The sequence below is a fragment of the Varanus komodoensis genome, unplaced genomic scaffold (assembly GCF_004798865.1).
Source record: "Varanus komodoensis strain SLA01 unplaced genomic scaffold, ASM479886v1 scaffold8, whole genome shotgun sequence".
Taxonomy (NCBI): domain Eukaryota; kingdom Metazoa; phylum Chordata; class Lepidosauria; order Squamata; family Varanidae; genus Varanus; species Varanus komodoensis.
In genome coordinates, this window is record NW_025336481.1 from 29195 (window position 1) to 42425 (window position 13231).

Consider the following 13231-nt stretch of genomic DNA (forward strand, 5'->3'; position numbering starts at 1 on the left):
TGAGGGCGAATGCGACCAAACGGGGCATCCTCCCCCCGATATTGCCAGGCAGCGTCGCTATGTGGGGTGCGGTCTCCATCAACCCCCTTTCTGCACACACAACTGAGCCCTTGGCCCAGATCCATCAGCTGATGCGCATGATCCAGAGGCACTGACTGGGGGGGGGGGGGGCCCAGCAGCGTCCCCCCCACATGGGGCAGCTCTGAGCACCGGACCTTCAGGCAAGGGACTGGCAGCTGGGGAACTGGGTGCTGCCTGGCAGTGCCATCGCATCCAGGGGCTGGCGCTTCCCGCGCCCCACACGCCGCCCGCGTGGCCCTCCCCGCCACCCTTCCCTCTGGGAGCTGCACAGGCCCCCCCGGCCCAGGTAGGGCCACGGGGGGAAGAGGAGTGGGAGGATCCGATCACTTCCGGAGCAGCGACGCCAACCCGCTCCCCCTGCGGTGCGGGGGCCAATTCCACAGAGGCCGGGGGCCGGAGGCAGGGCTCGCCTGGGCATCCGGGCTTGTCTCCCCGCGGCCTGGAGCTCGCCTGGCCAGCTGCGGACTCGGGCTGGCTCCCCTCAGGGGTGGTTGCTGGGCAGACAAAATGGAGGGGGGGGCGCAGGGGCTCTGCACGAGGGGGAAAGGTGGGGCACGGATGGAATCAGAGTGCCAGTATGTGGGGGCAGGATGGGTCGTCGTTCCAGCCTGGCAGCCGCAGAGGGAACATCCCAACGCCGGAGCCAGACCTACCCCAGTCTTTTACGGCCATCAGGTATTGCCAGGTCTCCTCCCCGGTCCCTGTCGGATTGTCCCTGGCCCCTTTCCCCCAGAAACGAGGCCACCAGCTCCGTCGCCATGGCCACTTCCTCTCCCTCCTCTGCCCAGGGAGGCGACTGCCCTCCTGGGTGTCGCCTGCACTGCTCCTGCCTTCCTCCAGGGGGAGCCAGAGGGTTCCCGAAGCGCCACCGGGTGAGCGCTTGAAGAGCTGTGCGGCTGTCCACCCCTCCTCAACTCGCTTGCCTTCCAGTAACCCATCCCAGGAGACCTTCCCCAGTCTGGCCTTCAGTTGGCCAAAGTTGGCCCTCTGGAAGTCCCAGCTTCTAGTGCTCGACCTGCTGCCCGTCCCCAGTCCCCTGATCTCAAAGCAAAGGATGGAGCGATCACTCTCATCCAGAGCTCCCCTAATCTGTACCTCATCTATCAGCTTCTCTCTATTGGTCAAGACCAAGTCAAGGATGTTTCCCCGCTCGTCGCCTCTCGGACCCTCTGTGTGAAAAACGCTCCCTCTATAGCTTCTAGGAAGCGACGTGACCTGGCTGTCACCGCCGAGTGAGTCTCCCAAGTAATATCCAGGAGATTGAAATCTCCCATAATTACTGTGTCTCTCCCCCAAGATATCCTTAGAATCTGGCCTGTCAGGACATCATCCAGGGTCTCAAAGTGACCTGGAGGGCGATAACATACCCCCACTGTCAGGTCCCTTTCCCTGTCAAAACCCCTAAGTTCCACCCAGACTGCCTTTAGCTTTGCTCTTTCGCAACCCTCCTGTCCCTCTGTCTCCTCGTGATGCAACAGGTCTGAGCTTCTACCGCGCGCCCCTCTGGTGATGAAATGTGAGGGCGGGGCGGGGGGGGCAAGGCTGAAAATGAGGCTCCTCCGCGCGCCGCCCACCCCCGTGGGCAAACCAGGCAATATGCAGAAGCTGAAATGCTCGGAAGTTTTATTAAGAGTTCAAACAGGAAAGCTGCGGATCCTTTTCAAGGGGCGAAAAATGAAAAATTTCCATATAAGAAATAGCATTATCCGTTTTATTTATTTATTTTATTTGAATCTTTCCTGTACCGTCCCTTCACAGAAGTCTCGGGACGGTTTACACCATTATAGCCGAGTAGCTCCAGGCGTAACAACAGGCTGGAGCAACAGAGAAAAATACATGCAGAAAAGTTACCCAGAAAGGAAATTGCAGCGGGAATGCTTGCTAAGCCCGTCAGACCGCGCGGCGGGGCCACAGTTGCCTGCCGAGGTTGCAACACGCCAACCGTGGGGCGGAAGCTCGCCCGCCCGCCCGCCGGCCGGGCAGCGAGAGGCCGCGGAAGCCGGTGAGGAAACGGAGCCCCAAGGCAACGCGGGCAGCCCCCCTCGAGGCCGGGCTGGGGAAGGGGAAGGCGCGGGGGACGCGGCAGCCTTTGCAGAGGCCCCGCACACGGAGGAGCGGCGGGCCGGCCCCGCGGGCCACTCGGAAAGGCCCGGGAAGGGAAGCATCGCTGCCGGTGGGGCGGAAGGAGGGGTTTCCCGGCTGTGGGGCATGGCGCTCGGGGCTTCCGCGGGGGGCGGAAAGGAGGAGCGGCTGGGGGCGCGGGTCTACCAAAGCTGTCCTGCTGCAGAACCGGGCCAGACGGGGAGCAGCTGGGCCCGGGCGGGCGTCCCCCGGCGGCCCGAGGACGGACGGGGCCGTGGCCGAAGCGCGCAGCCCTTGCTCTGCGCCGCCTCTTGCTCGCGCGCGCGCCGGGTCTGCGCCAGGACGCGCGCGCCTCCGGGGCGAGATCCTCGGCCGGGCCCTGGGGCAGCTGCCCGGAGGAGGCGGACCGGCCGGCCCGCCTGCAGGACGACGCCGCGCCGGCCCGGAGCCGCATCGCTGCGTGAAGCTTGCGCGCCCCGCACCTGTGCCCTGGCGCCGGAAAGGCACTTGTCCTCCAGTCCCAGGAAGCGGGGAAGAGGCTTGTATGTTCCTCTGAACATACGCGGCCAGCGCTTTCTTCCGTTCTTGCTGCTCCAAAATCGGCCCTCGGCCTCTTGGTCAGCACCCGAGTGATGCTGCGTGTGCTGGGCTTCTGCTGGGGGGAGGCAGAGGCTGAACGCGCACAAGTGGCCCAGCACCCCCCCCCACGCCGAAGCATCTGCAGCTTTGCTCATCCGCCCAGCAGCGGCCGGGTAGAGTTCGGTGCCTGGCCCCGGGACACAAGGCGGGCAGGGTCCTCGCCGACTCTGGGGGCTTTCAGACAGCCCGGTGCTTGTCCTGGTGGCTCTGCTGGGGCCCTGAGCACCCCATGAAGGTGTCAGAATCCGTGCCAGCCTGCAGGCAGCTCTCAGTGGGCCAGGCCTCCGTAAGGCCCAGACTTGCTCAGCTAGGATGCTCGAGCAGCAAAGCCGGAGAGAGAGCGCAGCCATGGACCCGGGGACTGTGGAGCGGCCTGTCCCGTTCCCCCCCCCGCCCCCCAGCCCAGATGGGCCTTTGAACACTGCCCCCTGCTCCCTCTCTTCCAGCCTCTGCCAAGGAAGGAGCAGCCCCTGAGAAGACCGGGGAAAGCCTGCTTCTGGAACTGCTGGGAGCCATGTCTGCCGGGGCGCTGCCAGCTGCAGTCTCCAGCTTCTCGGGGGAGTTCAAGGCAGGGGCGGCCCTGCAGGTCGGCCGGGACATCACCATCCTCCTGGTGCTGAGGAACCTGGCTCCCGCAGCCAGGAGCCTGACTGCCAGGGTGACTGTTTGGACCATCCTCTACACGGGGAAGACGATGCATAGGCTCTTGAAGGACGCCCTCCCGGTGACCCTGGGTCCCGGTGAAGGTCAGTGCAGGTCTGGGGCGGCCTCCCCGTGAGCAGGCAGAGGGAGGACGGGCCATGGCATCTGGGTGGGCCGTGGCGGTGCTTGCCCGGCCCTGGCTTCAGCCAGGGAGGAGGGTGTTCCCAGCGCCGGGCACAGCAGCCCAGAAGCACCCAGGAAAGGAGGCGCCTCAGGGGACTCTGGGAGTGGAGTTCAGTTGCGTGGTGTGCAGGCGGCAGCAGCTTCGCCATGTGGCGGAGGCTGGCACTCCCCGACCGGTGCGCTGCGCATCACACTCCTTGGAAAACAGATCAGGACAGCCGGAGCCTCCGCTGCCCACGGGGGATCTGGCCGAACTCGGGTGGAGTGAGGGCAGCTTGGCCCCTCCCCGCAATCTCCTTATGCACCTCCTGCCCCCACGTCCCCTCGGCCAGATGGCGAGGAGAAGCCGTGGCACCTGGGGTGGGGGGCAGATGCAGCAAGCGCGGCTTTTGCGTTAAATCCACATAAATCTTCCTTCCCCCCAGTCCTCCACCAGAACCCCCAAATCTTTCCCGTCCTTAAAACTAACCCACCCACCCAGCCTCCACTTCAGAACACGCACCTCCAGAGCAAAGTGGCGATTCCTTCTCGGGCGTGACCCACCCAGAGCCCCCCCATCAATGGCGGGACTGGCGAGATGAGCCTTCCTTCCCCGACATCCGAGCCGGCAGGGGAAGCAGAAGCTGTCCTCCTGCGGACCCCGGGCAGGGCCTGGCAGCCCCACTCGGCCCTGGCCTGCCCGGGGGGGATTCGCGCGGGGCACGGCCATAGGAACAGAGAAGCAGAGCGAGTCGGAAGGGGCCTCCCGGGTCATCCAGGTTGACTCCCAGCTCCAGCCGGCTCCGCTCGTGACATGCCCACCATGCACACGTCCAGGACATGCATGTGAGGATCACACCCCCCGGGCCACCCTCCTCCTGCCTCAGGGAGCCCAGGCTCCATTTAGGTGCCAGGAAGCGCTTCCTGACAGTCAGGACCCCGAGGGGGTGGAAGGGGCTTCCACGGGGGGTCCTTGAGGCCCCACCAGTGCGGGTGGTCAAAGGCTGGACATGCACATGGCGGGCATGTTGTGAGTAGAGCCGGCTGGAGCCGGGGGTCAGACTAGATGGCCCGGGAGACCCCCTCTGACTCGCTCTGTGTCTATGTTTCTTTCAGAGAAGAGGATTCCGATTACGATCCCATATGCTGAATACAAGCAGCACCTGACTTCCGACAACATGATCCAAGCGACTGCCCTCTGCCGTGGAGCAGCAGGCCGCCTCACAGTGGTGAAGGGGGTCTTCGCCCTGGGCAGCCCCCCCATCCTCATAAAGGTGGGCATCCTTGCTGGCCGCTCCCCTGCCCAGACCTGCTCCCCTCCGCACGTGGGCCCGGGGCCTGGGAAGGGCCCCTCCCGGGAGTTCATGCCACCACTGCCACCCAGGTGGTCACTGCCGAGCAGAACCGTGCGTGTGAACCCCGGGTGCGGGGAGACCCGGCAGTCGGTGAGAGCGGCATTTCCAGGGGAGGAGTCCCCGGGGGGGCAGGGCGGGGGGTTAGCAGCGCCTGGCCTGGCCCGGCCCGGCCCGGCCCGGCCTGCCTCCCGGGCCGGGGAGCCTCGGCGGGGGCTTGGGGCCGCCCTGCTCACCCGTGCTTCTGCCCGGCAGGTGCTGGGCCAGGCGAAGGTGGGCGAGGTGGCCAGAGTGGAGGTGACGCTCACCAACCCGCTGGACGAGGACCTGCAGGACTGCAAGCTGCGGGCGGAAGGCAGCGATTTGACGGTGGACACGGTCGAGATCGCGTAAGGACCGGGACCCCCAAGTGGGCAGGCAGCCCCCATGGGCGGCGGGGGAGGGCCCCGTGAGCCTGGGGTGGCTCTGCATTGCTTGGTCGAAGCCCAAGGGCTGTGCTCCGCCGGGGCAGGCAGAGTGGGGCTTGGGGAGCATGCCCCCCGCCGACTTCCCACGGTCGTCACTGGGCACGGGCGTTACACCTGATGGAGCTTCCCGTCCGGCAGTCCAGGGCACGGGCGTGGGCATGGCTGGAGGCAGGGGCGGTTCTGCCATCCCCAGCATCCCCAGCCAGCACTGCTGCCGACGGGGCATGTTGGCTGGCCGAGGCGAGGCGAGGCGAGGCGTGGGGGTGTGGAGGCCGGCCGTGCCGTGGCGCGAGTGGGGCGCGCATGCCACGCCGGCACGGACCGGGGCCTGTCGGGGGTGGCGCCAGCCTTCCCGTGCCGGCTCTGCTGCGGTGGAGCCCGGGTGGCGAGGGGCCCGGCCGCAGGGCGGCTGCGCCTTTCCGGGCTGGGCCGCCTTGGACTTTGCGAGCCGAACCCTCAGCCCCAGGGCAGGCCAGCCCCTCCGGCCCCGCCGTGCTGCCGCCGCCGCCTCCCTCGCAGGTTCAGCCTGCGATCGATGCGACTGCCAGCCTGGACTGCTGACCTCCGTGCCCCCATGTCGAGAAGCAGGGCTCTAGACCCTCAGGGCAGCAGTCGGAGTTGGGGGCCGCCCCTGCAGACTGTGGCCTCCCGCCTGGAGGACGTCACGCGTGGGGACGGACACACTCCTGCGCAGCCGCAGCCCTTCCTCGGCGGGGGGAGTGGCGGGAGGGGGCGAAGGGCCCACAGGCGCCTTCGTGGACGTGCCCAAAGCAGGCGGCGCCTCCCTCGCCTCGTTGGTGCACCCGCCGCTCACCAGCCGCTGGGGCCCCCGAGCAGCCGCCCTGTGGAAGCTCTTCCAGCTCCCGGCGGGTCGAGCAGGTGCTTCCTCCCCCCGCAGGCTGCCGCCAGTGAAGGCCCGGGCCTGCTCCCACGTCCACCTGGACATCGTTCCCAGAAGAAGTGGGACCAAGCACCTGGTCGTCAGTTTCTCCAGTGACAAACTGCAGCACATCAATGCCTTTGAGGCCATTACGGTGGACGAGTGACCGGCACTTGGGCTGTGGCCGCCCAGGTGATGTCTCCCCCAAGGACAGCGCTCCCTGTCCCAGCTGCTGCCGCCGCCCTGAAAGCTTCGGCTGCTGTGAGGCACAGAGGTCAAATAAACAGGAAAATGCATCGGCCCAGGGCTGCACTCGGGCTGTGGGAGGACTCAGCGGGCGAGGGCTGCCACGGGGACCCCCATCCGCACGGGCACGGGCAGGGCTGCGATGTGGCCCCCCCTCCGGGGCCTGGCCGGCGGCTTGGCCGAGGGCGACGGGGCCTGTGGGGGGGGGACGAGCCCCCTGCGTGCAGCAGGGCTGGGGGTCTGCCACGGAAGACCCTCCTGTTGCACTGCAGGGACTGGCAAGGAGCGGGTTGGCGTTGCCCACGGCGTTCCGTTTTCATTACGGGGCCTGGGATCTGCATTCCCGTTTCCTACCCCTGGTTGGGTTCGTTCTGCAGGCACCTCCCGCGCCCTCCACGGGCCGAGGGGCTGCCCGCCCACCGCGTGCTTCCTCTCCACGGGGGGCCAGGGGTTTGCACGCTGTTTTTCTCCATGCTGTTGCCGCCACCACGGCTTCTGCCCAATGTGCATTTTTTGGTGGTCCAGGACCTGTTACCCAAGTAACAGGAAGCAAAACACCCGCCAGCCCACAAGGTGAAGAGGCCAGTTGTGGTTGCTCCGTGTGGGGTGGGAAATGGAGCAGTGGGGAGCCCATCTGGAAGGCAAGCAATCAGCAGCATGAGGTGAGGGACAGGTGCTCCTGAGCGGAGTAAGAGCGCCGCTGCTGCAAACCAGGCACGTCCCAGAGCAGGGAGGGCCAGCCTTTGAGAGACCGAGCGCCCAGACTGCAACCCAAAACCCACGAATTTATTGCAAAGTGCCAGCACGGCAATAAAACCTGAACACTGAGGTTTTAGCTTAGAAAAAACACCTCACAGCCAGTCCAAGCAAATATATAAATATATATCCTTGGCAGCGCACTGACCAGCCATGCGAAACCTCGGATGAGTTGCGGCTCATGTGGCCTGGCACCACTATCCCTTTCCGCGCATGTGCATGGCCCCTTTTGGCGCTGTTATTCGATGCTCGGCTGCCGGGGCGACTTGGCTCGCGTGCCGACAGAGAGGGCTCTGCGTGCCCGCTGTGGGATGCGTGCCATGGGCTCGCCACCACTGGCCCAGAGCCATCTCTTGTAAGTGCAGGAAGCTGCAGGAAAAGTCTAGCAGCCTTGTTCCTGAAAGGCTGCATCCCTTGTTCCAGCGGCCCCTCGCCCTGCGCGTTCTGAGCAGGGTCGGGAGTGCCACACCCCTCTGGCCCGCCACGGCCTCCTGACCGCTGATATTCCCACATGGCGGAGAGTAGCACCTCGCTGACCCCCGAAGGCGCCCCCACGCGGCAGTCCCCAGCTGTGCAGGCGGGCACCTCGGCCCGCTCTTTGGTCCCCTGGGGGCCTGCCGGGCCACCTGGCAGCCGCTGCGAGGGCTCGTGGGGGGTGTGGGGCCTGCCCGAGGCTTCCCCAGGCCGCTGCCCGGGGGGAAGGGGCATCAGCTGCAGCCCATGGGGGCCTGGGCAGGGCTGGGGTGCAGCCGGCCGGAATCCACCCTCTAGCACTCGCGGGCTTCTTGCGGTGCCCGGCTTGGCCCTGCGGGGTGAGCCGGGGGGAGAGTTCTGTTCGTCGCCACACGCGGAGCGAAGGTGTTGTGACTCCCACAGCACAGAGAGCCAGTGATGCGGGTGGCGTGGGAAAGAGCGCCGCTTGCGCAGTGCCTGGGGTGCAATTCCTGGTGTGCGCCTTCTGCTTGTTGAGCACACGCCCCTGGAACGGTGACGGAAGGGACCAGGATCCAGGGAGCTGGGTCTGAGGGGGGTGTTTGACCATGGGCCCAGATGGCCCACCCTCCCTGAGGGAAACCCTGGCATGGCTCCCACGGTCCTCCTGCCCTTTAGCCCAAATCTGCCCCTTGCCATTGGTTCTGATCCTGCCCCCGGAGCAGCTGAAAGCACCTCTGAGCCCCCTGAGCCAGGCCAGCCTTTCCGGTATCGGAGAATCGCCTCTTCTCCAGACTTGCTCAGCTCTTTCAACCATTTCTCAAGCATTTCCAGCCCGCTAACCATCCCAGTGCTGCTTCTCTGCACATGCCCCGTCTCATCACCATCCCTTGTAAAACGGGGCCATTCATATTCATAGAATCACAGAATAGAAGAGTTGGAAGGGGCCAGGAAGGCCATCGGGTCAACCTCCTGCTGTTGCAGGACGCCACGTTACACCATCCCACTCAGGTGGCTGTCCAGTTTCTTGAATGTTGCTAATGTGGGAGAGCCCCCCACCTCTCCGGGCAGCTGGTCCCACTGTCGAATCGCTCTGACAGTGAGGAAGCCTTTCCTGATGTCCAGCCTCAATCTGGGTTGTTGCAACTTAAGTTAACTATTCCGTGTCCTGCACTCTGGCATCAGCAAGAAGAAATCTTGACCTTCCCCTTTGTGATAGCCTTTGAGGGACTTAGAGGGATATCATGCCCCCCCCCCCAGCCTTCTCAAGGCTGATTATGCCAGTTCCCTCAGTCCTCTGCAAACCGGCCACCAACCTTGTGGCCCTACGCTGCACTGACTCCAACCTGGCTATATCCTTCCTGTAATGAGGGGCTCAAAACTGAGCACAATACTCCAGTTGCGGGCGCACCAGAGTCGCATAGAGTGGTAGCAATACCTCTCTTGATCTAGAAGCCACACTTCTGGCTATGCAACCAAGGGTAGCGTTCGCCCTCTTGGCCACCGCATCGCACTGCTGGCTCACGTTCAGCCTGCAGTCAACCTGCACCCCGAGGTCCCTTTCACAAGTGCTGCTCTCCAGCCCCTTGTCACCTAACTTGCACTCATGACACCCATTCCTATGCCCCAAGTGCAAGACCTTGCACTTCTCCACATTGAACGCCATCCTCTTGTCTCCTGCCCACTTCCATAGTCTGTCCAGATCCTTTTGGATCCGGAGTACCTGCTCCTCAGTTGTGGCCACTGCTCCAGTTTTAGTGTCGTCTGCAAATTTGATCAGCAGACTGTTCACCCCTTTTTCCATGTAATTGATGAAAAGATTAAATAGGATCGGCCCCAGGACAGAGCCCTGGGGGACCCCGCTTGTCACTGGCCGCCATCCCGCTGATTCCCCACTAATGGTTACCCTCTGCTTTCGGTCAGTCAACCATGCCCTAATCCACCGGACAGTGCTTTGGTGTATCCCAAAACTCCTCCGTTTCTCCACCAGGATATCATGGGGCACTTTGTCAAAGGCCTTGCTGAAATCCAGGTATACCACATCCACTGCATCCCCGCCATCTAGCCATCGCGAAACCTTGTCATAGAATCCCACAAGGTTTGTCTGGCAGGACCTGTTTTTGCGGAAGCCGTGTTGTGTGGCCGCCAGCCTCCCTTCCCTATCCAGCATCGCTAGATCTCTCTCTATTATGGGCCTTTCCATGGTCTTTCCCAGAATGGGCATCAGGCTAACCGGCCTGTGATTCCCTGTGTGCCCTCTAGCACGGCATCACAGAAACAGCTGCTTACTCAACAGAATGCGGCAACCCATCCAATGGCGTGAGAGGCCCCTGTGAACGCACAGCTCCTCTGCCAGGTCTGCCTGACAGAGACAACGTGTTCCACACGCACCGTGAGATCTCTATCGGTTGCACATCACATCCTGATGCCTCGACGGTGCCACCCACAGCACAATGCGAACTCCAGAACAATGGGGGCTTCAGGGCCCTGGCGAACCATGGAGGGAAATCTTGCAGGCACGGAATCCTGGGTGGCCAGCGCTGTGCGCTCTCTTCCGCACCCGTTGGTAGCTTGGGTGCAATTCAGCGTAGCAAACTGGCGGTTGGAGCTGTTTCTTAGCAGGCTGCCAGGCAGCTCGCTCCCACTCCTGTCCCATGGCTGGAACACTGCTTGGGATGAAGACAACATTTCGGCAGCGGGCAGACCAGTTCTCATTCTCTGGGTTTCCATCCATCCCATGTTGTGAATTGTGGATGTCTCAAACGATTGCCTTCAACTGTTTCAGAGTGAAAGGGCCTTGTTGAGGTGGCCCCTGCAGAGCTTTTCATGGGCATTAGCAGCTGCTCTGTTTCCCTGTCCATTTCTCTGCCAGCACTGTTTCCAGGGGGGCTGCTTAGGCCACAGAATCATCGAGTCAAGAGCTGGAGGGGGCCATGAGGGCCACCGGGTCCACCCGCCACCTCTTGCAGGACACCAGGTCACACCCTCCCCTGCCCAGTCTCTCCTTGCATGTCTCTCGAGGGCGAGAGCCCACCACCCCTCCGGGCAGCTCCTCCAGCACTCTGTTCACCCAAGCCAATCCGAGGAGGAGATGTGAGCTTCGTGTCGTCCGAAAGCCAATTCAGAGTGGGGCCACCTGGAACTATTACAGAATACAGGGCAGCGGGTGTATGCGATTTCCCTGACCATCCACCCGGGGGCACCGTATTTTTGCAGTGGCAAATGTCGTGCCAACTTCTCGTGCCAGAGCAAGGCTGTGTCTGGATAGTCTGCCGGAGAGAAAGTGGGAGGCAGGCCACCAATTGGCAGGGGAGAGGGTCTAAGGGAGCATCCATTTTTTTCACCGTGATGGCAAGAAAAGAGAAACGGGCAGGCAGGGCCGTCCCCGTGGCCGAGCGTTTGCTTCTCTGCGGGGGCCTGATGCTGCATTGCGCACCACCAGGGCGACGACGGCCACTTGGAGTTGCTGAGTGACCTCTGCGTTCTGGTGAGCAGCGGCAGGGTGTGCGTGCAGACGAGTGTGCCTCTTCCCCACGGGTGGTGCAGCGAAGGAGCTGGCACTGTGTGGAGACTCTCCCGACGCGCACGAGCAGGTTGGAGATGGCGCCCAGCGAGACGAGTCGCAGGCCAGCGACTTTGCGGGAAAGGTGATATGCGCACAGGTGAGGGCCTGGGCACACTGGGCGCCCTTGAGCACCACTTGCCCAGCAGCTTCGTGGGCGAGGCCTTGGAGGGAGAGGGGGAAAACGGTCTCCCCCTCCATTTCCTACACAAAATGCATTTTCTGTGCTCCTCTGTTATGTCTTCCCACTTCTGCCCCTCTCGGAAGCTGACGCAGTCCCCGCGGTCGGAGCCACGGCTCAGGGGAGCCGCTCCAGCTGCTTCACCGCTGCCCTTGCCCTTCTCTGCTTTGCTGGCAACTCCGTGAGGTGCTTTTTCAGGTCTCGCGACCTGGAAGGCAAACAAGATTCCACGTGTGTCTGCATCAAAACTTTGTGCAAGGGGAGCAGGATCCTGGCAATTTGTGTCCGATGCCGTTGCTCGTTGTGCCCAGCGCAGGCTTCGCCTTGCGCGCAGCAGCTGTGCGCTGGGTCAGGACCTCCGTCGAGCTGCCCAGCACCACGCCGAGGCCCCCCTGGAGCGGTCGGTCCCAGCGCAGAGCCCATCGCGTGCTTACCCTGAGCCGCACGTGCTGCTTCGAGGCCCCCTCGCCCAGCCTGGCGAGACCCCCCTGGGATCCCGTTTGGGTTTCACCACCCCACCTAGTCTGGGGTCGTCGGCAGGCTCGGCCACTTCACTGCTCGCTCCTGACCCCAAATCATTTACGAATAGGTCGAAAAGGATTGGCCCATGCACAGAACATGCGGGACGCCACCCATGACCTCCCTCCACTGGCAGAACCTGCCACCTGCCTTCTGTCCTTTGACCAGTTATTGACCCATAAGCCCCCCACACACTGATCCCCCCCACCAACCCACCCATGTTATTCCATGACCGCTTCATCGGCTCGGGAGTCTGGGGCGAGGGGTTTGGCAAAAGCCCTCTGGAAGTCCACTGGATCACCCCGACTACCTGCTTACTGACTCTCTCAAAGAAGGGTCAGTGAAAGAGGACTTGCCTTTCCGGAAGCCAGAAATGTTGATTCTTTTCTGTCTTTAGTAGGCCTTCAACCAGTTAACACAGAACCCTTTAAGCCAACTGGCCGGTGGTTTCCCAGCTCCCCCCAATCCCTTTGGAAAGCTGGCATTACACTGGCCCTTCTCCAGCCCTTCTGGTACAGCGACTGATATTTGGGGCATGTCAAATGTTTTGGCGAGAGGGTCAGCAATTCACTCCCGAGCTCTCTGAGATCTCTGGGATGGCTGCCGCCTGGGCCTGGAGATTTATTAACTTCCAGGCTGTCAATGAGGCCAGGAGCTTCACCTTTTGCCTCCGCTCTCCGCCTTCGCCCTCGACTCCCTTCGTGCACAAGCATGGATGTTGGCTTGGCCTGCGCCGGTGGGCACCCCTTCCACCACCGCTTCATTGCCATCACCTCAGGGTTAAAGTGTCAATTCTGCGCTCTCTTCCTTCCCCCTTTCTGCCACTCAAAACATCACCGTGCCCAGAGAAATGCAAGATCCTTGCCAATGAAGCAAGATCGACTCCAGAGGGAAGTCACGAGACAGAGCCTTGCGAGGCCCTGCAGGCTGAAAAGCGGTCCCAGGTGGTCCATCCCCAAACTGGACCACCCCTCTGGGCACGGTTTCGAGAGGCCGTCACCTCCTAGGGCAGTCCAGGCACCAACCGTTCTGGGCTATCGCCCAACAAGCCAAGGGTTGCGGGTTGGCGAGCGGCAGAGCGAGATGCGGTGGCAAGCACAGCGCGGGACGTTTCTCGCCACAAAGTTGGGGCGTAATTCTGAGTAGAAAAAGGCGAACAGGCGCCCTTTCCATTCTGCAGACGCGACAAGGCCGATGGGGCGGCAGCTTGATTCAGAAGGGAAACCTGGT

At 63.1% G+C, this 13231-nt stretch overlaps 1 protein-coding gene across 1 annotated transcript; it reads left to right on the forward strand.

Annotated features, from left to right (window-relative positions):
* The first annotated feature begins 1917 nt into the window (after nt 1-1917).
* Nucleotides 1918-6606, forward strand: LOC123036107 (protein-glutamine gamma-glutamyltransferase E-like). The gene is made up of 5 exons (XM_044455110.1): nt 1918-2083; nt 3249-3548; nt 4723-4880; nt 5214-5347; nt 6324-6606. Exons 1-5 carry the CDS (start codon nt 1918-1920, stop codon nt 6469-6471), a joined length of 906 nt encoding a protein of 301 aa, XP_044311045.1. The 3' UTR covers nt 6472-6606.
* Nucleotides 6607-13231: the final 6625 nt, after the last annotated feature.